At 42.1% G+C, this 26,764-nt stretch overlaps 1 protein-coding gene across 2 annotated transcripts in view; it reads left to right on the top strand.

The window, feature by feature from the left end:
• Positions 1-26,764, top strand: part of XRRA1 (X-ray radiation resistance associated 1) — a 62,348-nt gene that overhangs the window by 21,543 nt on the left and 14,041 nt on the right. Inside the window, exons 8-12 of one of the 2 annotated variants that reach the window (XM_036082784.2) lie at positions 1,246-1,379; positions 12,890-13,018; positions 13,712-13,929; positions 21,861-21,901; positions 25,163-25,288. In XM_036082784.2, coding sequence (XP_035938677.2) covers positions 1,246-1,379; positions 12,890-13,018; positions 13,712-13,929; positions 21,861-21,901; positions 25,163-25,288 — 648 coding nt within the window. Of the gene's footprint in view, positions 1-1,245; positions 1,380-12,889; positions 13,019-13,711; positions 13,930-21,860; positions 21,902-25,162; positions 25,289-26,764 lie in introns of those variants that run through there. The other variant, XM_078058552.1, reaches the window with a different exon arrangement.

Raw genomic sequence — 26,764 nt, 5'->3', positions numbered from 1 at the left:
ACATCCCTGAATGAAGAGATGGTTATAATGATGACAGCCAACATTAACTAAGCACTTACTATGTTACATAATTTCTCATAATAATTCATTATTATTTTTATTTTATAGAAGCTCAGGTTAGGTAATTTGCCCAAATCACACATTTGGACAGTATTTAAACTCAGATCTACAGAATCCATCAATTGATTACTACAGTGGAGTCAGACCAAATTCAGTCTCCTCTGGCAGTGACCTACAGCCACTTGGTTATATGTCTGACTGACTATGTAACACTGATGTGGTCAACCAGCTGGGTAAGATGCTGAAATGCCCCCATTCAATAGGCTTCAATGACTGTGTGTGGAGAGAAGGGGAGGAAAGGAAGCAGACTTATACATAAGAGCTAAAGTGAGTGTGTAGAGAGGCCCAAAAGAGAAAGAACAAAGATTGGGTTTTATATCATTTATCCCAATTGTCTTTGTCTTTGCAGACAGAAATTCAGTTTCCTGACTGGCCCCTGACCCAGTGAACTATTTCATGAATCTAGGTGGCCAGTTAGAAAGTGGTTGGTAGTGACAGTTTCGGTCATTGCCCTCATAAGCCAGTTCATTTCAGCTGATTTTTTATATGCACCTACTATGTACCAGGTCCTATGCTAGGTTACAAGGATATAGTGATACAGTAGCAAGGCCCTTGACCAGGGAGTTTATGGTCTAGCCTACCTTTGTGTACCAAGACTATGCTAGGCACATCCATGTACCAACATCCCTATTCCTCAGATGTGTATCTACCTATCAGATACCTGGTTGACCATGAGAAGTTTCCCTAGATAAAGCACTCAAATTCAGGGGAGAAAGAGATTCCATCTGGCTGGTGAATTAGGAAGTTTTATAAGGAGGCAACTTTTGAGTTGGCCTTCTGGGGCTTAGATTAAGATACATGGAGAGGGAAAAGTTCTCCTGGTTGAGTGAAAAGCTCAAGCAAAGATCTCTAGGTGGGGTGGTGCAGGGAATGGGGAAGGAGTCACTTTGGTCAGCTCCACAGGATAAATTAAGATTTGCAGTGGGAGCTAAAGCTAGCAAATAGGCCAGGAACTGACTATAGTAGGCCTTGAATGTTAATCCAGAGAGAGTCAAGAAGGTTTTAGGTTTATGAGAGATGGGGTTGCCTAGAAGGTTAAAAAAAATAGTTAGCTCCCACCTCATGTATGAGCATCATTGTCATGTATAGTGCTTCCGTTCTCTCATCTTTTATCTTTGTACATAGTTCCTGGACCTTTCCTTCAACAGCCTGACTGCAGAGGCCATTTGTGATCTGGGGATTCTGCCACACCTCCGTGTCCTGCTCCTCACAGGCAATGGGCTCACCTCCCTGCCACCCAATTTGGCTGTCACAGAACAGTAAGTTCTACGTCCTAGGATCCGTCCCATGTGTTCCCTCATGAACCTTTGGGTGCAAGTATGCAAGGAAATAGCCCAGAGCAGCTCAGAAGTGCTATAAAGACAGTCTATGAGTGCTCAAAGCTGGGAAAATGCTGCCTACTGAAGCTCCTAGGAAAGGCAGTCATGGGAGCGGGGCCCCAAAGAATGATTAGGCCTCAGATGGGTGTCTTCACACTCTTCTATGCTGTTAGGAGACACTCAGGTATCTAGCAAGTCACTTTCCCTGTCTCTGATTGGTCATTGGTAAATTGTGGATATTGCTCTTGCCAGACTCTTCCCCTTCACAAACCTACTAAGCTTTGTATGTTCCCATTCTGCACCTTGGTTCAGGCTATGCCTTCTGACCAGAATGTATAATAATGCTAATGCCATATACCTAGTGCTTACTATGTGCCAGACACTGTTCTCAGCACGTTATACATATTAACTCATCTAATCCTCAAAACAGTCCTATGAAGTAGGTGTCCTGTTATTATCCGTGTTTTACAGATGAGAAAATGAGGCACGGATATGTTAAATAACTGCTGATAAGTGACTCAGCCAGAATTTAATGAGGTCCATCCGACTCCAAAGACCATGCTTATGACCATTACATTCTCTTCTTATGTGGATTCTGCATGTATTCCAAGGGCCTGCTCAGACCGTCCTCCTTTCCCTATCAGAAGCCTTCCCTGACTGCTTTAGACCATACTTCTTCCTCCCTTCTCTAAGCATCTGTTGAATTTAATGTTTTCCCTCTTACTTTAGAAGTTTATATATTCTGTTGTGACTTATGTCTCACAAATATGTACATATATGTAAATAATAGATAAATTGATGATATACATATAGTCTCCCAAAAGGATTGTGAGCACTATGAGGGCAGAGGCTCTGTCTTAGTCATCTTTGATCTGAAGCACCTGGATGAGGATCCAGTGCTTTTGCATGTAGGTATTCAATGGATGTTAGCCGATTTAGAGATGGTGAAGGCGAAAGTCATGGTGATGATGTTTGTTGTGATGATGGCAGATGTGATGGAGTTTATACTGACTATAGTGGTTGGTTAGTTACCCAAGGGGTTTGGATAATAGTAATGATCATTATATTAGGGATTTCTTTAGGCTCCTTTTGTTTGCAAGTGACAGAAGTCAACTCAAACTAGCTCAACCAAAAAGGGAATTTATGGGGCACCTGGGTGGCTCAGTTGGTTGAGCATCCAACTCTTGGTTTTGGCTCAGGTCATGCTCTTGGGGTCATGGGATCAAGCCCACATTGGGGTCTGCACTCAGTGGGGAGTCTGCTTGAGGATTCGCTCTCTCTCCCTCTGCCTCTCCCTCCACTAGCATGTGTGCTCTTTCTCTCTCTCTAAAATAAATAAGTCTTTAAAAAATAAAAAAGGGAATTTATTGGCTCATGTACCTGTAAAGTCCTAAGGTGAACGCTGGATTCACATATGGCTGGATACCTGTGCACAGGCTGTTGTCAGGGCTCCACGTGCATCTCAGTGTATTTCTTGAGCATGCATGTTACCTCTGTCTTGTCTTCTCTCACTCGCTTTCTCAGGCACATGCACACATCTTTTTTTTTCCCTTGGTATTGGCTTCATCTAAGTCAGGCTTTCTCTATGACCAGACACACATCAGTCAGGGTCTAGTCAGGAATATAAAAACCACTTCAGGTATTGCAAATTGAGGGGATTTAATTGTTTTTCATGGGGAGAGATAATAGTTGGCATTTTATTATGGAAAATTTCAAACACACATAGAAGTAGAGTCAATGGCAAAATGAACTTCCATGTACCCATCACCTAACAATTTTTGCCTGACAGTTCTGAGGTCACAACCAATCCTGTTTCATCTATACCCTGCCACACCCAACCTTATTCTTTTTTTTTTTAAGCTTTTATTTATTTGTTTGACAGAGCGAGCAAGAGAGCACAAGCAGGGTGAATGCCAGAGGGAGAGGGAGGACCAGGCTCCCCGCTGAGCAGAGAGCCCAACATGGGGCTCGATCCCAGGACCCTGGGATCGTGACTTGAGCTGAAGGCCGACGCTTAACCGACTGAGCCACCCAGGCGCCCCACCTTAAATTATTCTTCAGAAAAATCTCAGACATATCCAGCCATAAATGAATACAGCAGATTCATGTAGTTTCATCTGTAAATAATCCAGTGTATACCTCTAAAAGATAAGGGCTCTTGAAAACAATCAGAGTACCTTTATTCCACCTAAATATTAGCAACAATAAATAGAGGGAATTGGTTACATAGGCGGTGGAAGGGCTGGAAGAGCAAGAAGGAAGAAGGTTGATACCCAGAGATCAGATGCCCCCACACTCCTGGACTGGGGCCCACAAGCCTGTCCCTGCTGCTGGGCTTTTAGAGAGGTTGTTGCTGTAGTTCTGGATCTGCTGCAGATGTGCTGCCTCAATCAGGGCTGGAACCTCCACCAGCACGGACGCTGGTGCTGCACTGGTGCCGCCAGCAAGCTGTCAGAAACAAAGGAGAGAGTTGCTTCTCCCCTCTTCTGGCCTTCCAGTCTCACCAGTCCCTCCCTTGGCAGTATCTCACTGGAAGCCAAATGGAAAGGTGGTCTAGGAAGTGTAGTTTAGGGGTGGCCCCTAATAATACCTAGCAGAACACAGAGGAAAGGAATAAAGTTCAAGAGCAAATAGGCAGATGACTGGTGCCACCCAACCCTTGGAAACCCAGCATCTACTCTCCTCTTTCTCTCCATATTTAATTTCCTTACAACACTAGCAACCACAATATGCTTTCATCTTACATGAAGGAACTTTTCCTCTCCCACGAAGATACTTTCACCCTCTTCCATAAAGGGATGAGACTTTCACCCTTTTCTATAAAGGGATGAGACACCGTCTGTTGGGTCACTGTATCCATTTCTGGATGATATTTTCTCTTCTAAAGCAGTCACAGTGCCAAGTGGATATTTTATAACCTAAAAACTAAGTTGCAAAGTCATTCACCACTAGCAGTTTACACACACAAAATAAGCAGGGAAGAAAATATGCATATTTGCTACAATAATCTTTTTTTTTTTTCTTTTAAGATCTTATTTATTTGAGAGAGAGAGAATGAGAGAGAGAGCACATGAGAGGGGGGAGGGTCAGAGGGAGAAGCGAACTTCCGGCTGAGCAGGGAGCCTGACGCGGGATTCGATCCGGGAACTCCAGGATCATGACCTGAGCCGAAGGCAGTCGCTTAACAACCTGAGCCACCCAGGCGCCCCTACAATAATCTTTTCTTCACTGGTCAGGAGGCCATAGTACATATTTATGAATCCTTCCTCCATCACCTACTTAATGTTTCCTTCTCCCTTATCTATCACCTTGACTGGTCTCTTTAACTGGCGTGATATCCTAAATGGTCTTTCCTAAAGGATCAGAGTTATGAATGCTTTTTTATTGGGTTGTGGTAGTCTTCTATTAATGCTTTTTAAAATTGTGGTATCATACACGTAACATAAAATTTACAATCTTAACCATTTAAAAATTAAAAAAAAAAAAAATCTCTATACCCAACATGGGGCTCAAACTCATGACCCTGAGATCAAGAGTCAGGTGTTCTACTGACTGAACCAGCCAGGCGCCCCTTATCTTAACCATTTTTAAATGTGCAGTGGCATTCACAAGAGTACCTTCACATTATTGTCCTACCATCACCACCATCCGTCTTCAGAACTCTTTTCATCTTGCAAAAATTCCATTAACTTTGACTAATGGACGTGACACTTCTAAGAGGAACACCTTATAATTCCCTGGATTCCAGCCATATTTCTTTTTGTCCTCAAGGTGTAACAGCAATCATATCTACTTTTGATAATTAGTATCAATCAGCCAATATAGTAAGCTCCTCTTTTTCTGCCTATTGGTTTAGTGGATTGAGGAACCCAAGTGGCCAGTAGCAATCTCAACTTCTAGTTAAGAGAAACTATTCTTTGTGTCCCCTGTAAAAGTATTCCTCCCTAGGCAACTAAGACCTCTACTTGCAGGAATGGAGGCAAAAATTCTGCAAGTGGATGATTATAAGAGGATCTATTCTCATTTCTTTCCATTAATTCCTAGATCCTATGTTCTGGTTATGAGAAAAACAGCATCAGTATTGGTTGCTGGTTTATGTGAAACCTTATCCTATAAGTAGTCAGAGCCCCAACTTCACAGGGGGTAGTCTCCTAACTGGTGTAATAAATAAGTTGTTAAAAAACAACTTTACCTTTCTGTTAGATCAGCTACTTCTACATGATGGGGTACATGGTAAAAAAAAAAAAAAAAAGTGAATTCCATGTTTATGGGCTCATTATCACACTTATTTGCTATCAAATGTGTTCCATGGTTCGCAGCAATGTTATGTGAGTTACTAGGATAAAGAATAAGACATTCTGTAAGTCCCCAGATGGTGATGCTGCAGAATATCAGGGAATGTAAATCCATATCCAAAATACGTGTTTATTCTGGTAAGCAAAAAAAAAAAAAAAAAATCACTGCTCCTCTTATGAAGGAAGGTGCTCACTATAGTCATCCTCCCACTAACTAGATGGATGGCTAATTCTTTCAGAAATGGTGCCATGTTAGGGGCTCAACATTGGCCTCTGCTATTGGCAGTTTGGGTACTCAGCAGGGGTGGTAGCCAGATCTGCTTTAGTCAGGGGATGTGTGTAGCCTCCATGCTTGTGCTAAGGCCATTTTGCAAGCACTAGGGTATCCGAGGAGAGAGGCCAACTGACTTCATGGAATGGGTCATCTTGTCCACCTCTAAAGTGGATAGCCTTTGGGAAGCATTCACATGGGATGCAAATAATCCTCATACTCTTTATCCATTCTGAGAGGTTCAATCACATAATTTCCCCTTAGACTTCCCTGTCAGCAGTTTAACCATCACCACTGCCCATGAATCAGCATAAACCAAACAAATAGACAGTCAGATATATTGCTCTAAGTTTTACTGATTGGGAGGATTTCTCTTCCCTTGTCTTTCAGAGTCACCCCCGTATAAAGTAATACTGTAATAGTCTATCTTTAGTGTCAGCATATCATGCACAATCATTCGTTAACCCAGGGGGTTTTCTCCTACATCAGCTGCTCATAGAACCTTAGTTGTGCATTGATGGAGAGGTAACAGTACAGCAGGAGTAGGCATCATAGGAATCTGAGCCATATTCATTCACACAATTTTCCCAGACTTGCTTGAGCTGGATCTCACATACTGCTTTCACTTGATGAGGGAATTCTGCTGCACCTTCAGTTCATGATGAGCCGCTCAGGTCACATGGTCACTTCATGTTCCTGTGATCAGCTGTTCAGTCTTCACCAACATAGGGTAGTAAGCCATAAACTATTTTTCAAAAGGAAAATAGTTATCCACAGAATAGGGCATAACTTTGGGGTGCCTGGGTGACTCGGTTGGTTAAGTGTCTGCCTTCAGCCCAGATCATGATCTCGGGGTCCTGGGATGAAGCCCTACGTCGGGCTCCCCACTCGGCAGGGAGTCTGCTTGTCCCTCTCCCTCTCCCTCTGCTCCTCCCCCGTTCATGCTCTCTCTCTCTCAAATAAAAAAAGAATAGGGCATAACTTTGCTCAGAAATTATTCTGCAGGGGCGTCTGGCTGGCTCAGTTGGACGAATGTTTGACTCTAGATCTTGGGGTCATGAGTTCGAGCCCCACGTGGGGTATTAAAAAAAAACTTAAAAAATAATTCTGCAATTGGGGCCTATAAAAGGCTCTATTCATAGAGAGACCATGTAACCTATCCATCTAACCAGGACAAACTTGAGAGGGAAAAGGAACACTATTAATTATTTTGGGATAACAGGTGAAAACCCAGAATGTCCTTGAAAACCAGGATGTATGGTAACCCCGTACTATACAGCACACCTATTTGCCTTAGACATTTAGAGCACAGTTGGACCTGCTGAGTCATATTGCCCAATGCCATTGCCCAATGACATAATGTCCAGAGAGCAACTTGCACTGCAGTTGGACCTGTTGCAAAACCTTGTCTTGCTCTGGGCCCCACACAAAACTGGCATCCTCATGGGATACTCAGTAAATAGATCAGAACAGCAGAAATGTTTTATGCATCACTTCCCAAATCCAAAAAGGCCAACAAAGCTTTGTGCCTTTTTCTTAAGTAAGAGGTGGTGCAAGGTAAAGGACTATGTCTTTCACATTGGAGGTATATCCCAGCATGCTCCCAGATACCTGGACATCAAGAAAATTAATAAGGTGGTAGTTCCTTGAATTTTTGTGGGGTTTCCCTCCATTCTTTGAAACACATGCATCTTACTAAATCATCTAGAGTATTTGCAACTTCCTGCCCATCAGGTCCAATCAACATCAGGTTCTGTGGAATACCAAAACAGATTGGCAATAGATGTGTAATAGATTATGATAGGCTGAAAGAGTTGATGTGGCCCTGAGAGAAGAGGGCAAAGATGTACTGTTGTCCCTGTCAGGCAAAAGCAGACTGCTCCTGACAGTTCTTGTTCATCGATAAAGAGAAAGAAACATTTGATGGGTCCTTAGCTGTATCCCAAGTGCCAGGGGCTGTGTTAATGAACTGTAGTAAGAAGAGTCCACATGTGGGGCAGCAGCTGAAATTGGAGTCACCACTTGATTGAGTCTGCAGTAATCTGTAGTCATTCTTCATGATCTGTCTTCTACACAAGCCAAATAAACAAGTTAAGCAGGAATATCATAAGACTCAATATCCTTTTACCTTTCTTATCTTTAGTGATGGCAGTAGTCTCTGTAGTTACCTCAGGGATGCAGAATAACTGTAGGTTTACTGTTCTAGAAGCAGATTTCCTGGGGCTTCAATTTGTTCCTTCCTTCTATAATAGCCCTCACTTTGTTGGTTAGTAAACAAAGGTGGTTCTTCTGTCAGTTGCTTAATATGTCTATTCTAATTATACATTCAGGAACCGGGGAGGTAACCACAAAGTAGGTTGATGACTTCACTGGGTTCATTCACAGGCTAAATTTCCATTCTTCCATAATCCCCTACTTTGAGTGATAGACCACCATACCTTTCATATCCCCAGACATTAGCACCGATTTGCAGATATTGTCTAGTAATCCTTGAAAGGCCTGGTTTAGGACTGTCTGATAGAATTTTCTGCAATGTTGGCAGTGTTCTATATCTGCATTGTCCAATATGGTAGCCATCAGTCATATTAAGCACTTGAAATATGATCAATGTGACTGAAGAACTGAATTTTTACTTTTATTTAAGTTTAATTGTTTTTAATTTAAATGTAAATAGGAAACTGAGTGAGAGGCTGTGACTCTCCCTTTGGGCAACTCAAATCATTTTTATTCCCACCAGCTCTAGATTTTTTTTTTTTTTTTTTTGATTGTATGGTTCACACATAATTATTTGAAGCTAGTCTTCAGTCCCTGCAAGGACCACACTGTTTCTAGGTCACACCTCCCCCTAGGATTTAGTCCTTCATTGCCCTAACTTAAAGCAAGTTTATCAGGAATCCCCTTCTCTGGTGCACCCTGGACTCTTGGCCCCTAGACTAGCAAGGTTGTCAGAATCTCTGCTCAGCATCTCAGCCTCTCTGCCACTTCTGGAGTTAGCAGGTAGCCCTAGGGGAAAAGACACCCCAAATGTTGCAAGATCCCCTTTGATTTCCTTCTTTTTCTAAATCTTAGCCCCCTAATTTCTCACAGCTTGTTAGTTCCCAGATGCCTTAAAGAAAATTGTTTTTAATATATATATTTTGTCTGGATTTTCTAGCATATACTCAAGGGAGAGTTGGCCCACATTATTTAGTCTGCAATACCATAAACCTTTCCATTTATTTTGGCCAGGTGCCTAGGGGCACTCAGTATGGAACCATTTTAAACTAAACTAAACTAGCTGGATATTCTCTGAGCCACTCAGATGATACAAATTTGGGCTACAATTTTGCAAGAGGACCAGTCTGCCCTCCCCCTTTCCTTCTTTTCATTCCAAGGTAGTTTTCCCCTAGCTGTGGGATGAGGAGCATGGGTTTAGTGCTAGTTCTCGCTCTCCTGAGTGTATATCTCTTTAGGATCTTACATTCGTGTAGGGGGTCTCCAATTACATGCTGTTTCAACAAGATCAGCAAGTGTCTGAAAGGCAAATGTGGCTTCTTATGCTTGGTTTCTGTCTCTGGATTTTTAGATTTTGGCATACTACTGCTTTACTGTCTTCACATCTCTTACATGTTTTTAAATGAATCTTTTTTCTTTTTAGGTTTTATTCATCATTTTAGTTGTTTTCAGTGGGAAGCCTTGTTGCATAAAGTAGGGCAAGGCTCCACCACTAGGTATTTCTATTTCCTTATATATAAAATGGGGAGAATAAATGTACTCCTACTTACATCAGAGTATCAATTGAAATAATTGTGCTTTGAAAGCTGTGAGGCTCCAAACAAGTATTACTATCATTCTCTTCCCACTTGTGTGTCCACACTCAAAATGCTCTGTGGATTCCTCTTCTTCTGCAGCCTCTTCAATGTTGATAGTCCTTAGTTGTCCACTCTCAACCCACTGTTTTTCTTAATTTTTATAATCTTTCTTCATGGTTTCATCTTTTCCCAAGTCTTCTTTATATCTCTACTTCACATCCATCTTCTAAACTATGAGCCCATATATTTTACCTAATCATACCAAAGTCATCACACACATGCCCATGCCGAGATCTCTTCCTCCTGTGTCCCTGGCCTCAGTGACGGGAGCTACTCTCCATCAACTGTGCAGTTGTCCAAGTGAGAAATGTGGGCATCAGCCTGTATTCTTCCCTCCCTCACCCTGTACATCCATTCAGTCACCAGAGGCTATGAATTGTGCTTCCTAAATGTTTCTCAAACTTGGCCCTTTCTGTTCCCTCCTGTTTAGTCTGGCTGTAGCACATCAACACAGCCCCTGCTACTTGGGATACAGCTAAGGACCTGTCACATTTTTCTATCTCTTTATCACCTCCCAACACACCCTCTTTACCATCAGCCAGAGGGATGTTTCTAAAAGGCACCTCTGATTCTATCACTGCCCTGCTTAAAGTCCTTCAGCAGCTTCCCGGAGTTCTAAAGATAAACACCATTAACATTGATCACAGGGCTTTTCATGACCTGACTCTGCCTGCTTCTGCATCCTCTTTTCTCTTCACTTTTTTCCATTTCACCACATACCTCATCTATTCTGAACTATTTGTGTCTCCATTTCTGGATAGATCACATGATTATGTCTGAGTGAGTTAGGGGGATCATATCTGACCTACTCCATCATCAGCCTGCCCTATTACTTGTTTGGATCGGCATCTGAGACTTTGGGTCTCCCATGAGGCCTATTCCCTGTCCCCCCTTGGACGGCACAGGTCCCCCCTCTCAGGCTTGACCTGCCTAGAGCAGAGGGGGATGGTTACCTTCTTTTTTCTAACCACTGTTTTCCTCAAAATGTCACCTAAAGGAGTGCCAGCTTTTTTAGCAGCCACATCATAAATCTTCTTTTACACAAGTGAGTTGGGAAGCTACGTCCGTCTCCCTCATTCTATTTTACATGGTGGGTTTTCTATATCTTATCACAGAAGCTGACCTAACATTTTCATGGACATTAGAGCTTGCTAAATTTCATCTGTTTTACTGCAGCTCTTTGTCTAGCCTGGTCAGCAATATTTTTAGCCTCATGCAAAGTCTTACAATGTAAAATAAAAGAAATCCTCTTTCATCGTGTAGATAGAGGAACTGACCAGGACCAGAGATGCTCAACACCAGCTAGAAGTCACCCAGCAAGCCAAGCAGCAGCAGCACCAGAACCAGAGCCCAGGGCTGCTGACCCGCATTCCCAAGCTTCTTCTAATACGGCACACCAGTTCCCATTCCTGAATCCAGTCACTGGGGCATACTCTTAGCTTCTAAACAAATTAGTCAAATCCGTCATTTTTAAATGGTATTAATTCCTTTTGCCAAGAGAAGGTATGATAAAAATAGCACCACTCTGAACACCTGGAAACCTCAGCCTCTCCATACTAATAGACTCCTGCTGCTTCAAAGAGCTCTTCTCCCAAAACTGCCCTGGGAAGGACCCAGTGGGAGAGCCTGATGCTTTCCTCTGAAGCCTTGCATCTTGTCCTCCTTACCCACCTATTGACTGCCCCCCTATTTTAAGACATCAGTTTTAGAGACAAAATGAAGTTTTTTATATGTTATAATTAGGGTGAAACTTTTAAAAGGCAAACCACTGTAACTTGTCACAAGAGACAGGACAGAGCCAGCTTCTCCATTATCGGGTATAAGAGGAATTTTTTGAAGGCTTATTTTTTAGCTCTTTCATATCTGACTGGAGTAAAAAGATTGGTCAATTAATTATAAATCAGCAGAGCTGCTGTGCACCCTCCTGTAATTGCTCTCAGGTAGAAATTAAAAATTTAGTGCATGAAAGTTGGTCCTTTCAAGAGAGAAAAAGAATCATCTGTGACCTTCAAATACCATGAACTAAAGGCTTCTTGTTTCCTTCTCGGTTGAGTGTGTTGAGTGTTTATTTGGGTGTATGGAGGGGAGAGAGTTGGAGGGAGGAATGAAAACATGATTTGAGTCATCTGCCTTTGTGTACTTAAAAAGAATTACCTAGGGGCGCCTGACTGGCTCAACTGGTAGAGCATATGACTCTTGATCTTGGGGTTGTAGGTTCGAGCCCCGTATTGGGTGTAGAGATTACTTAAAAACACAAAATCTTAAAAAAAAAAAAAGGTTGAAAAAAATAAAGAATTACCTAGGTCTCATCCACCTGGGCACATAAATGAGGCCACGTTAATGGTAGTACCTAAAATGCCACCACTTCCTGCCCCACCTGTGTGATTCAGGATCTCAGCCCATTAAATTCCACTGTCAGGTGTTTCTGGGACTCCCCAGAGAGTTTGAGTTTTAAAAGAGAATTCTCAACTCCTTACTGATGTGTGCATTTTATTAAGTCTCTTTAGAGGAGAACCTCACTGTGGCCAGCCTACCTTACCCTACATGAATCAAAGCTGTGGTCCCTGCCAAGGGCTCTGCCTCCTGATGCTCCTATGGTTACCAGTCCTTGGGGTGATGCAGCATACCCAGGAGTCTGACCTGACCCAAAATTGTGCAGTATTCTTTCTGCAGAATGTTTTCCCTCAACTTGGTCATGCCTCATTCATTCTGGTATTTTCCATGAGCATTACTAGTGCCCCCCATCCTGCCCCAACCCAGTCTCACTGAGTCCATCTGTGAATGTGTGCAGCCTTTCTCCATACAGAAGACTGATGTATGAGTGGGATTCAGGGAAGGGATCAGTTGGGGAGGGACCTTCTGGTCCCTCTCTGCAGGGACGTCTCAGGGGCACTAGAGAAGTTCCCAAGCTGGTTATGCCTCTTGATTGATTCCCTGTCCTCCATCTCTATTCCTATCCCCATTCCTACTTCCTGGGGATGGTGGAGTTTGTCCCCTGCCCTTGCTCATTACCCAGGATCCTTGCACTCGCAGGGAAGCATCTGTGACGTCACTGACAAGCAGGAGGTACATCCTGAGGTTCCCAGCGCTGGAGACACTGATGCTGGATGACAACAAGCTCTCCAGCCCCAATTGCTTTGCCAGCCTGGCCGGGCTCAGAAGGTAAAGCCACCATCTCCTCTCTGCAGGGCCCCCTACCACCCCCAGCCTGGCCCACACCCTAGTGCTGCTCTGGAATCCAGAAGGCCTGGGTTTAAATCCCAGCTCCACCACTTATCTCTGCTGTGTGGCCATGGGTGATTAACTTCTCCCCTCTGAGCTTTAGCTCAGCCATAAAAGTGGGGCATCAGTAGGACATTTCTGATCAAGTGACTGGATTAGAAGTGGCAAAGAGAAAGGAGGGTAAAAGGAGATATTACCAGAGATAGGCTCCTGACCCCTGATAGAGGGGACAGAAAAAAAAAAAAAAAAAAATGGAATCAGAAAGATAAGGTTAACTGCTGAATTCTACCTATTTGATTAAAGTAATGAAAATGCTGGCATTTATATGGTTAAGCTTTAGATCCCTGGAAAATTTACTTTGGATTCAGCTACCATTTACTGAATACTACTTTGTGGTGGGCCATTTACATTGTCTTATTAATCTTCATAGGAACCTTGAAAGGTTAATGAATATTATCCCCATTTTAGAGATAGGGATATTGAGGCCCAGAGAGGGTAAGTCACTGGCTAAAGGTCACACCAGAAGAGTAAGTGTCCAAGCCTGAATCCATGTTTTTTCCCTAAAGTTGTTTGGTAAATGCCACTGAGGTATCATTATTGCTGTGATTCTGTATTCCCTTTCCTTAATTGAAGACTGAAGAAGTTAAGCCTGGACCAAAACAGGATTTTCCGGATCCCGTACCTACAGCAGTTTCAGCTCCGAGACGGGTCAGGGGACTGGGTTGGAGGCAGGGGGAGTCCCCAGAAAGAGCCCCATTCCATGAGACAGCCCAAGCCATGGATGTTTGAGGTCTCAGACGAGCAACCAGATTATACTGTACTGCCCATGAAAAAGGATGTTGACCGGACAGGTGAGTGATGCCCCTTGTTCCAGAGACTCAAGCCCCATGGTGGGAATAAGCTTCCGAGAGCTTATTCTGAAGGTCTGTAGCTCCCTGAGGAGCTGCTGCGCTGAAGCTGCTTGGCCTGGAAAGGTGGAGATCCCCCATGAATGATTTCAATGACTTCCTAACTGATTCTCTGTTAAGATACTTTTAAAATCCAATTAAAAGTAGATTTTTAAAAATCTCAAATAACAAGAAACTCAGAAGTAAGACTTTCCAGAGATGGCTAATTCTGGGGTGCATTGATATTCTCAAGGGAGTCAGGTTCTTTGCATCCTCTTTTCTGCCATCCTTGGCCTGCTTGCTTGTCCTTGTAGGCTGGTTCCCACTGAGGTCTCAAGATGACTACCATGGTGCCAAGAACTGTATCCAAATGGCAACTTTAGAGGCAGAAAAGGAAAGGAATGTCACCTTTATTATAAACCAAAATCTCTATTACATGAGTATATTTCTGGATTATATATTCTGCTTTACTGATCTAGTTATCTATTACTATTTTCTTAATATTTATTTTAAATTGAGAAATAACCAACATAAAGTAAAAATATAGAAATATTGTGTACAGCTTGAATTGTTACATACATACATACATCCTTCTAACCACTACCCATATTACAATGTAGAACATTTCCAGCATCCCATGTGGTATCCTCCTGATTAGTACCTCCTCCAAGAATAATCACCACTCTGACTTCTATCACCAGCTATAGGTTTTGCCTGATTTGAAATTTATGAATACTGAACTATACAGCATGTGCTCTTTTTTGTCAGATTTATTTCACTCAACATTATGTCTGTCCGATTCATTCATGTTGTTGCATATATTGGTAGTTCACTATTTTTCATTTCTCTTATGTATTCCAAGTTGTTTATCCTTCTTACTGTTGATAGACATTTTGGTTATTTTTAGTTTGAGGCTATTATGGATAAAGCTACTATGAATATTCTTTTACCTCTTTTGGTGGACTTAAGCACTCGTTTCTATTGGGTATATACCCAGGAATGGAATTGTTGTGTCATAGAGTATAAAAGTATGTTTAACATTAGTAAAAACTGCCAAGTATTTTTCCAGTGCAGTTGTACAGTTTTGATCCCCATATTAATGTAAGAGATTTCATTTCCATTTGTTCCATATCCTCATAAACACTTGGTAATGTCAGTCTTTTTTTTATTATTATTATGTTATGTTAATCACCATACATCATTAGTTTTTGATGTAGTGTTCCATGATTCATTGTTTGCGTATAACACCCAGTGCTCCTTGCAGAACGTGCCCTCTTTAATACCCATCACGAGGCTAACCCATCCCCCCACTCCCCTCCCCTCTAGAACCCTCAGTTTGTTTCTCAGAGTCCATAGTCTCTCATGGTTCGTCTCCCCCTCTGACTTCCCCCCCTTCATTCTTCCCTTCCTGCTATCTTTTTTTTTTTTTAACATATAATGTATTATTTGTTTCAGAGGTACAGGTCTGTGATTCAACAGTCTTACACAATTCACAGCACCATAGCACATACCCTCCCCAATGTCATCACCCAGCCACCCCATCCCTCCCACCCCCCACCACTCCAGCAACCCTCAGTTTGTTTCCTGAGATTAAGAATTCCTCATACAGTGAGATCATATGATACATGTCTTTCTCTGACTGACTTATTTCGCTCAGCATAATACCCTCCAGTTCCATCCACGTCGCTGGAAATGGCAAGATTTCATTCCTTTTGATGGCTGCATAATATTCCATTGTGTGTGTGTGTGTGTGTGTGTGTGTGTGTGTGTGTGTGTGTGTGTGTATAGACTGTGGATACTAGCCATTTATCTGATATGTCATTTGCAAATATCTTCTCCCATTCTGTCGGTTGTCTTTTGGTTTTGTTGACTGTTTCTTTTGCTGTGCAAAAGCTTTTTATCTTGATGAAGTCCCAGTAGTTCATTTTTGCCCTTGCTTCCCTTGCTTTTGGCGATGTTTCTAGGAAGAAGTTGCTGCGGCTGAGGTCGAAGAGGTTGCTGCCTGTGTTCTCCTTTAGGATTTTGACAGACTCCTGTCTCACATTTAGGTCTTTCAACCATTTTGAGTCTCTTTTTGTGTGTGGTGTAAGGAAATGGTCCAGTTTCATTCTTCTGCATGTGGCTGTCCAGTTTTTCCAACACCATTTGTTGAGGAGACTGTCTTTTTTCCATTGGACATTCTTTCCTGCTTTGTCGAAGATTAGTTGACCATAGAGTTGAGGGTCCATTTCTGGGCTCTCTGTTCTGTTCCATTGATCTATGTGTCTGTTTTTGTGCCAGTACCATACTGTCTTGATGATGACAGTTTTGTTTTTTTGTTTTTTGTTTTTAAAGATTTTATTTATTTATTTGAGAGAATGAGAGAGAGCACATGAGAGGGGGGAGGGTCAGAGGGAGAAGCAGACTCCCTGCCGAGCAGGGAGCCCGATGTGGGACTCGATCCAGGGACTCCAGGATCATGACCTGAGCCGAAGGCAGTCGCTTAACCAACTGAGCCACCCAGGCGCCCGTGATTACAGCTTTGTAATAGAGCTTGAATTCCTGTATGAGTCCTAGCAGTTTTGGGTGGAGTCTTTTGGGTTTTCCCCATAAAGTATCATATCATCTGCAAAGAGTGAGAGTTTGACTTCTTCTTTGCCGATCTGGATGCCTTTTATTTCTTTTTGTTGTCTGATTGCTGTGGCTAGGACTTCTAATACTATGTTGAATAGCAGTGGTGATAGTGGACATCCCTGTCGTGTTCTTGACCTTAGGGGGAAAGCTCTCAGTTTTTCCCCATTGAGAATGATACTCGCTGTGGGTTTTTCATAGATGGCTTTTATGATATTGAGGTATGTACCCTCTATCCCTATACTCTGAAGAGTTTTGATCAAGAAAGGATGCTGTACTTTGTCAAATGCTTTTTCTGCATCTATTGAGAGGATCATATGGTTCTTGTTCTTTCTTTTATTTTTATTTTTATTTTTATTTTTTTTAAGATTTTATTTATTCATTTGAGACACAGAGATACAGAGAGGGAGAGAGAGAGCATGAGCAGGGAGAGAGGCAGAGGGAGAGGGAGAAGCAGGCTCCCTGCTGAGCCAGGAGCCCGATGTGGGGCTCGATCCCAGGACCCTGGGATCATGACCTGAGCCGAAGGCAGACGCTTAACCATCTGAGCCACCCAGGCGCCCCATTGTTCTTTCTTTTATTAATGTATTGTATCACATTGATTGATTTGCGGATGTTGAACCAACCTTGCAGCCCAGGTATAAATCCCCCTTGGTCGTGGTGAATAATCCTTTTAATGTACTGTTGGATCCTATTGGTTAGTATTTTGGTGAGAATTTTTGTATCCATATTCATCAAGGATATTGGTCTGTAATTCTCCTTTTTGATGGGGTCTTTGTCTTGTTTTGGGATCAAGGTAATGGTGGCCTCATAAAATGAGTTTGGAAGTTTTCCTTCCATTTCTATTTTTTGGAACAGTTTCAGAAGAATAGGTATTAATTCTTCTTTAAATGTTTGGTAGAATTCCCCTGGGAAGCCATCTGGCCCTGGGCTTTTGTTTGTTGGGAGATTTTTGGTTACGGCTTCAATTTCCTTAGTGGTTATAAGTCTGTTCAGGTTTTCTATTTCTTCCTGATTCAGTTTTGGTATTTGATGCATCTCTAGGAATGCATCCATTTCTTCCAGATTATCTAATTTGCTGGCATAGAGTTGCTCATAATATGTTCTTATAATTGTTTGTATTTCTTTGGTGTTGGTTGTGATCGCTCCTCTTTCATTCATGATTTTATTTATTTGGATCCTTTCTCTTTTCTTTTTGATAGTCTGGCCAGGGGTTTATCAATCTTGTTAATTCTTTCAAAGAACCAGCTCCTAGTTTCGTTGATCTGTTCTACTGTTCTTTTGGTTTCTATTTCATTGATTTCTGCTCTGATCTTTATTATTTCTCTTCTCCTGCTGGGTTTAGGCTTTATTTGCTGTTCTTTCTCCAGCTCCTTTAGGTGTAGGGTTAGGTTGTGGATTTGAGACCTTTCTTGTTTCTTGAGAAAGGCTTGGATTGCTATGTACTTTCCTCTTAGGACTGCTTTTGCTGGATCCCAAAGATTTTGAACAGTTGTGTTTTCATTTTCATTTGTTTCCATGAATTTTTAAAATTCTTCTTTAATTTCCTGGTTGACCCATTCATTCTTTAGTAGGATGCTCTTTAGCCTCCATGTATTTGAGTTCTTTCCAACTTTCCTCTTGTGATTGAGTTCTAGTTTCAAAGCATTGTCTGAAAATATGCAGGGAATGATCCCAATCTTTTGGTACCGGTTGGGACCTGATTTGTGACCTAGGATGTGATCTATTCTGGAGAATGTTCCATGGGCACTAGAGAAGAATGTGTATTCTGTTGCTTTGGGATGGAATGTTCTGAATATATCTATGAAGTCCATTTGATCCAGTGTGTCATTTAAAGTCTTTATTTCCTTGTTGATCTTTTGCTTAGATGATCTGTCCATTTCAGTGAGGGGGGTGTTAAAGTCCCCCACTATTATTGTATTGTTGTCGATGTGTTTCTTTGCTTTTGTTATTAATTGGGTTATATAATCGGCTGCTCCCATGTTAGGGGCATAGATATTTACAATTGTTAGATCTTCGGGCGCCTGGGTGGCTCAGATGGTTGGGTGTCTGCCTTCAGCTCGGGTCATGGTCCCGGGGTCCTGGGATCGAGTCCCGCATCGGGCTCCCTGCTAGATGGGGAGCCTGCTTCTCCCTCTGCCTCTGCCTCTCTCTCTCTCTCTGTCTCTCTGACTCTCATGAATAAATAAATAAAACATTAAAAAAAAAAAAGAACATCTGAGTATCTTAAAAAAAAAACAAACAATTGTTAGATCTTCTTGTTGGATAGACCCTTTAAGTAGGATATAGTGTCCTTCCTCATCTTTTATTACAGTCTTTGGTTTAAAATCTAATTTGTCTGATATAAGGATTGCCACTCCAGCTTTCTTTTGGTGTCCCATTAGCATAGTAAATGGTTTTCCACCCCCTCACTTTCAATCTGGGGGTGTCTTTGGGTCTAAAATGAGTCTCTTGCAGACAGCATATCGATGGGTCTTGTTTTTTTTATCCAATCTGATAGCCTGTATCTTTTGATTGGGACATTCAGGCCGTTTACATTCAGAGTAACTATTGAAAGATATGAATTTAGTGCCATTGCATTACCTGTAAGGTGACTGTTACTGTATATTGTCTGTGTTCCTTTCTGGTCTATGTTACTTTTAGGCTCTCTCTGGTAATGTCAGTCTTTTTAATACTACCTGTTTAGGGTAGGTGTGTAGTGGTTTCTCATTCTGGTTTTAATTTGCATTTCTTAAGTGACTAATGATCTTAAGTACCTTCCATATGTTTATTGCTCACTTTGATATCCTCTTTTGGAAGTACCTATTCAAGTCTTTTGCCTATATTTAAATTAGTTATATGTCCTTTTCTTGTTGATTCGCTTGAGTTCTTTATATATGCTAGGTACAAGTCCTTTGTAGATCTGTATATTACAAAAATCTTTACACAGTCTGTAGCTTGCTTTCTCGTGTTCTTAATGATGAATTTTGATGAATAAAAGTTCTTGATTTTGATGAATAAAAGTTCAGTTCAATTTTTTATGGTTAGTGCTTTTTATTTCCTGTTCAGGTATTTTTGGTCTGCTTCAAGCCAAGAAGATATTTTCCTATATTTTCTTCTGGAAGCTTATTTTAGTTTTTACATTTTGATCTATGATCTACCTAGAAGTTTTGTGTATGATGTGAAGTAGAGTCAAAGTTTACTTTTTTATATGGGTATCTAATTGACTCAATACCACTTGTTGAAAAGACTATATCCTTTTCCCCACTGAGTTGTAAGTGAGGTATTATGGTAAGGTGGGTTCTGTATGTGTCTAAATTATTGTAGCTTTAGGGGTGCTTGAGTGGTTCAGTAGGTTGAGCATCCAATTTTTGATTTCGGCTCAGGTCATGATCTCAGGGTCGTGAGATCGAGCCCCCCATGGGGCTCTGTGCTGGGCATGAGCCTGCTTGGGATTCTCTCTCTCCCTCTCCCTCTGCCCCTCCCCCCACCCTGATCGTGCGCATGCACTCTCTCTCTAAAAAAAAAAGAAAGAAATTACTGTAGCTTTGTAACACATTTTGAGAACTGATAGTGAAGTTCCTTAGCTGCATTGTTGTTCTTAAAAATTGCTATAGCTATTATAAAGCCTTTGCATTTGTATATAAATTTTAGAATCAGCTTGTCAATTTCCACACAAAGTCCTGCTGGGATTTTGATTAGAACTGCATTGATCAGGGGTACCTGTGTGGCTCAGTCAGTTAAGTGTCTGACTCTTGATTTTGGCTTAGGTTATGATCTCAGGGTTGTGAGATTGGGCTCTGTGCTGGGTGTGGAGCCTGCTTAAGATTCTCTCTCTCCCTTGTCCTCTGCCCCTCTTCCCCTCCCCCGCTCACTCATTCTCTCTAAAAAAATAAAAATAAAAGATAAAAGAATTATATTGATCCTATAGACTAATTTGGAGAGAATTGACATCTTTACTACAATATTGAGTTTTCTAATTCATTAAAATAATATATCCCACCATGTTTTAGGTCTTTTAAAATTGTTCTCATCAGTGCTTTGTAGTCTTCAGTGGTGAGGTCTTGCGTTAGATTTGTTCTTAAGTATTTGGTCTTTTTCAATGCTATTGTCAATGGTGATGCTTTTTTGTATTACATTTCCACTTGTTTGTTGCTAGTACATAGAAATTTTGAACTTGTACCCAATAACCTTTCTAACCTGAGATTATAGGGAGATGATATACATTCAGGCAGAGTATACATGGCTCATCTTCCTAGATGTGGGGCCTGTCTCCCCACGGGATCACTCTTTAGCAGCCACACTTGCAACCATGGCCCATCCTCTTGCTAACTCCTACTTTGTTCCTTGTACAAACCCATCCTCCAATCCTTTCCAGACGCATGTTGTAGGAGAAGTTATTTGGGCCATGTGATGCTCCATCGCTCTTACTGTTTACTTCATTTTCATGTAACTTTTATCAGTATAATATCATTAACATGTGGACGTATAATATCATTAACATAATATCGTTTTCATGTAACTTTTATCAGTATAATTAACATGTTAATATCATTAACATGTAACTTTTATCAGTATATCATTAACGTGTGGAAGTATAATATCACTAATATAACCTATTAGCCAGGGCAATGGTGAGTAGTGCCTGCACTACTTGGATCCAGTCCAAGAAGATGCTTTGATTTATGGTTGAACTCAGATGTTTATTGGCTCATCTCATTCCGATGATGCCAAGAATGAAATCACTCCACAACCTCCTCCTTACTATACTGTGCTGCTGGTTATTCTTAGTATCTCTCCTGAATTCACTGTCTTAATATATTCTATTTCTACTCGCATAACAAAGAGTATTTTCAAATCATTTGACAAAAAATCTTTTATATACATTTCTCTCTTCTAAGACAGTTGGTTTGCCTTCTCTGATCAGTACTGTCTGTCCACCCAGTAGTACTGAGGCTAAAAGAGCTTGCATGTTGCAAAGTCAGAAGGAAGGTCAATGTGGCTGAAATGTAGTGAGTGAAGGACAGGGTGGCATGAGATAAGATTGGAGAAGTTAGGTGGGAGCCAGATCAGGCAGGACCTCAGAGGCCTGGCCAAGGAGTTTTGATTTTATTCTAAGTGCCACTCACCACCTGACAGGTATCACAGCCAACTCCTCCTCCCAGTTAGAGTTAGAGATGAGGACCAGTGAGAACCCCGCTAGGGGTCACCCTCCTGTACACAGTGGATGGGAGACCCAGACCCCAGCCTCTCTGGGGGCAGTCAGTGCACTCATCAAACTTTATTCTGTTTCTCTTTTGTTTCAGAGGTTGTGTTCTCATCTTACCCTGGATTTTCAACCTCAGAGGTAGGAACTGCCTATTTTATATTTGTGTCCTTAAGTTAGAACATTCATTTTAAAAAACAAAAGTAAGCTAATGAAGCTATGAGAGGCATTTATATATATCACACTGAAGAAGCCCGTTCATTGAACAGATATTTACCGAGTACCTACCATGTGCCTGGCACTGTGCTGGCCTATGAACATACAGTGGTGGACTAGAGAGTCAGGTCCCTGACCTCACACAGCCCACAAGCTCGCTTTTGCTGTTCTCAGATGTGTGCAGTTGGAATGGTTGCTGCCTTAAGTGATCAGGCTGGCATTGAAGTGAGGCAGCCACCAAGATGGAACCTTGGAGCTCCCTAGTAAGGGCCCCCAAAAGCTACACTCATCCTTGCCAAATATACCACCATCTAGGGTCTGATCCTTGGCGTCACAGGTTTAGATGCTTGATTTTTGTCTGGACAGACAAATTGGTTTTTCTTTCAGGGTTAGATGCTTACTAACCAAGCTCACAAGGACTGATGCACTATTGATTTATTCATTTACAATAAGAAGTATAGGTACACGTTTAGCCAACCTGCATCCTTGAGAGGAAGCTCAGTACACTCCCTCCCCACGGATAAAGCTGGGTGAGAAATTATATCAATTAATTATTGCCACCTGACAAACCCACCCAAGAATTACAGACTTAAAACAATAGCAATTTATTATTTCTCACAATTATTTGGGCTGGTTAGGTGTTCCACTGGTTTTGCCGGGGCTCATTCATGCAGCTGGCTGGTTCGCTAGGGCCTGAGTTCATGGATAGCTGGTATGGCTTGGCATCTATACGGAGTCTTTTTATTATGGACTTCTTTACAGCATGGTGCCCTTAGGGTTCCAAGAGGGCAAGAGTGAATTGCAAGGCTCTGGAACTCAAATGGTGGCCCTTCTGCCACATTCTGTTGGTCAAAGCAAGTATTAAGTATGATAGGGCAGTACAATTCTGATGCTAGCTACCTGTAGATAGCCCAGACCCCACAGGTGAAGGGCACATTTCCCAAAAAGACTGCCCTCACTTCAGACGCTAGCTGCAAGTTTGGGGGGCCCCAAGCTATCAGCACTTACGACAAACTGGCTATAAATATTGGAGTTCACACAACCTTCTCAGGCTCAGTAATTTACTAGAACTCATAGAACTCGGGAAAGCACTATCCTTATAATCACAGTTTTACTATAAAGGGTACAAATCAGGACCAGCCGATGGAAAAGATAAATAATGTGAGGTCCAGGAAGGTCCCAAATGCAGAGCTTTTGTGCCCTCTCACTGTGGAATCTGGGTGTGTCACCCTCCCAGCACATCTGATGTATTCACCAATCAGGAAACTCACTCAAGCCTCAGTGTCCGGAGCGTTTTTTTGGAGTTTCATTACATAGGCATGACTGACTGAACCACTGGCCACAGGACTGAACTTAATCTCTAGCCCAGAGGTCAGGCTGGCTCAAAACCCCAACTCTCTAATAGTGGGGTTGTCTTTCAGGTGTAGCCAGCCCTCATCCTGAGTTGTCTCATTAGCATAAACTTAAGTGTGAACCCAGGGCTCATGAATAACAAAGACATTCCTATCACTCAGGAAGTTCCAAGAGTTTTGGAAGCTCAATGCCAAAAACCTGGGACAGAGACCAGACAAATTCTTTATTATACAACAGCCAGTCTAGGTTCGAGGGCATAGAGGTACAGACTCCACCTCTGAATGAGAGGAGCACCAAGGTCACACTGCCGAAGGGCATACATACGGCATAGAGGGGCCTGTGGGCCGTTAAACAGTCGGCCACAAAAGTCAAAGATAATTGGTAGGTTGTTCAGTGCTCAGATCCCAGCGCTCTGGCATCTGAGCATGTAGACAGTGTGTTAGATGGTGGAGACTTATAGTGGCCTCTTTCTGTAGAAGTCAGGTGTGTATCCCTCATGCCTTCAGGGCAGGACACTCAAGCCCCTGGACAGTGCTAGATACCCCTGAGCCTCACTCTCTGGCTCTTTCTTTTCTGTGCGGCAGTCTGACTTGCCCCCTTCAGGTCACACAGCCATGCTCCAGATAGGGAATTGCACGGTGGAGGAGAATGCCTTACCAGACTGCCACCGCTTTCCCCTGTGGCCTCTGGCACATTGCATTTGGATCACCTGGAGGGGAGAGTCACAGACATGCGCAAGCACCATCACTGGTTTTTGTTTTACTCTCACCCATGACTCACCTGTCCCACTTGTGTGGGTGTACAAGTTGGACCCTAGGAGGGCACAAGATACTTGGCTCTGAGTAGGCACTCCGCTACTGTTCACTGAATGAACAAGTGAAATTTAAGTGACTTGCTCAAGATTACACAGCAATGAATGGAGCTTAGAACAGAATCTAGTTCATTTGAACCCAGTTATTAGCCCAGCATCTCACCCTGTAATTTCCTCTAGTCCCATCTAACTCAAGGAATCAGTGAGTGAACCGAGTCAGGCATGATTAACCCAGTACCTTCTATTTTCTGCTTAATTAAACATGTTGATCCTGAGGCAGACTGGGTTGTGCTGAAAAACCACGACCCTACAAGTGACACGGGTGTACCAGGTCACATTCAGGCCTGAAGGCCTGCTTGAAGTCATCCAGGACTTAGCTATTGATTTATCCTGGAATGAAGAGCCTCCATTGTAGGATGTTAGCCAGCCCATCAGACCAGGTACTCAAGGCTCAGGTCGCTCGTGCTCTCCATCTCCCCACTAGGAAAAGTCCCCTTTAAAATGCAAGCACCCGCTCAGTCGGAAGAGTGTGCTGGGGCCCTTGATCTCAGGGTTGTGAGTTCAATCCCCATGTTGGGTGTGAAGATGACTTAAAAATTTAAAAATCTTTTAAAAAAAATAAAATAAAATGCAAGCACTGTCCTTTTGCCTTCTGGAGAAATTTTAGCCCAACTGTAGAGAACGGCCATTTCAGGATAAGCTGTAGGGCAGAAAGTGGGAGGTGGGGGCAGAGAACTTCTGATGTCTACATCACTGCTATATTATCGGTATCAGAGCACTTGAAACCTGAACTTTGGGTGACGGAGAATTAGCACATCATGTGACCTCAGAGAACTTGGAACCAGAACTCTGGGCCTTTGGTAACATCTCCCGTTATGACCCTAGATGTCTCTTTTGGCCAAGCCTTTCTAGAATGGTCACTTCTTTCCATTACCCTTCATAGGAAGGGTCTCTTGGTCCTTGACATCATTCAGCTTCTTATCATCAGGACACTTTGACAATAGACCTTTTTTCCTTCTAAGGCAACCAAGGTATGTGCACTTCCTCCCATATTCGAGATTCTTCCCGTGAAGTCACTGAAGGCCAGGAACCAGACGCTGGCCCCGCCCTTTCCAGAGCTGAGGTACCTTAGCCTGGCCTACAACAAGGTGACTCTTCTGCTTCTCTTCCTATTTCCTCAGGGGCACAGATGGGAGGGTGGGATGCAATCTGCTCTAGCCTGAAGGCCAGCCCTATAATTCCCCATTACAGATATGTGGGCTCAGGAGTTCTCAGGGTGGGGGAAGTGGAGAGAGTGCAGACCAAGGCAGGAGTCCATCCATTCAGTCACAGATATTTATTTAATACCATGTGCCAGACTCTATGCTGCATACTAGGTACACAGCTGTGCAAAGAAAGATCGGGCCTCTTGCTTTTTGGAGCTTGTCACCCCTAGGGAAGACTGGTACAGGACAAGTGGTCTCAATATAAGCATGCATAGTGTTAGGAATAAACTCACAGTGCTATGAAGTATATGACGGGGGCAGTTTAACCTAATATTTGGGATCAAGGAAGGTTCTCAAGAGAGTGGTTTTGTGAGTGTAGTGAGGTGAAGTGTGAGAGAAGAGTGAAGTGGGAAATGTTCTAGCCTATGGGAACAGCAGATGTAAAGTCCATGGGACAAATTTAATGTGTTTTTCCTTCATGTTTTATGTTAGCATATTTTTCCAGTAGCCATGTACTATTTGACTTCTATAAACGCCACCAACTGAGCTCTACTCAAGTCTGAAATGTAGGCAACTTTTAAGGTACTCTGCTTACATTGCTTCTAAGGCAAGCAGTTGGTACAGCCGAACTCCTCAAGTGTTTTCTTCCTAAGAGTTTTATCATTTTAGCTTTGACATTCAGATCTTTGATCCATTTTGAGTTTATCTTTATATGTGGTGTGAGACAGGGTCCACCTTCATTCTTTTATATGTGGATATGCAGTTTCCTCCACCATTGATCAGAAAGACTGCTCTTTCCCCCATTGAATGGTCTTCTCACCCTTGTCAATAATCAGTGGACCATAGATGTATTATGGGTCCCTCTTTGATTCTTGAAATTGGTCACTTGTGTCTTTTATTGAAAAAACTAAACTAACTGCTGGTTTCATTAGATTTCTCTACCTATCTGTATTCCCATCTCATTGATTTCTGCTCCTAACTTGATTTCTGTCCTACTCACATGAGTTTAATTTGTTCCTCTCTTTCTAGTGTCCTAAATAGTGTAATTGTAAATCATTGATTTAGACCTTTTTATTCTTTAATATAAGCATATAAAGCTATAACTTTTTCTCTAAGCACTGTTTTAGCTGCATCCTACAAATTACGATTTGTGTGTTTATTTTTATTCTTTTAAACTTTTTAAATTCTTGTGGTTTCTTTTTTTACTCATGCATTGTTTAGATAAGTGAAATGCTTCGTTTCCAAATATATGGAGATCTTCTAGATGTTTTATACTTATTATTTCTACTTTAATTCTGTTGTGATCAAATAACATAACCTGTAAGATTTCATTCTTCTGACATCTATTGAAACTTGTTTGGGGCGCCTGGGTGGCTCAGTTGGTTAAGCGACTGCCTTCAGCTCAGGTCATGATCCTGG

Source organism: Halichoerus grypus, chromosome 11 (assembly GCF_964656455.1).
Source record: "Halichoerus grypus chromosome 11, mHalGry1.hap1.1, whole genome shotgun sequence".
Lineage (NCBI taxonomy): Eukaryota > Metazoa > Chordata > Mammalia > Carnivora > Phocidae > Halichoerus > Halichoerus grypus.
Note: the sequence above shows the minus strand (reverse complement) of the source record. Positions and strands in the feature narration are given on the sequence as shown.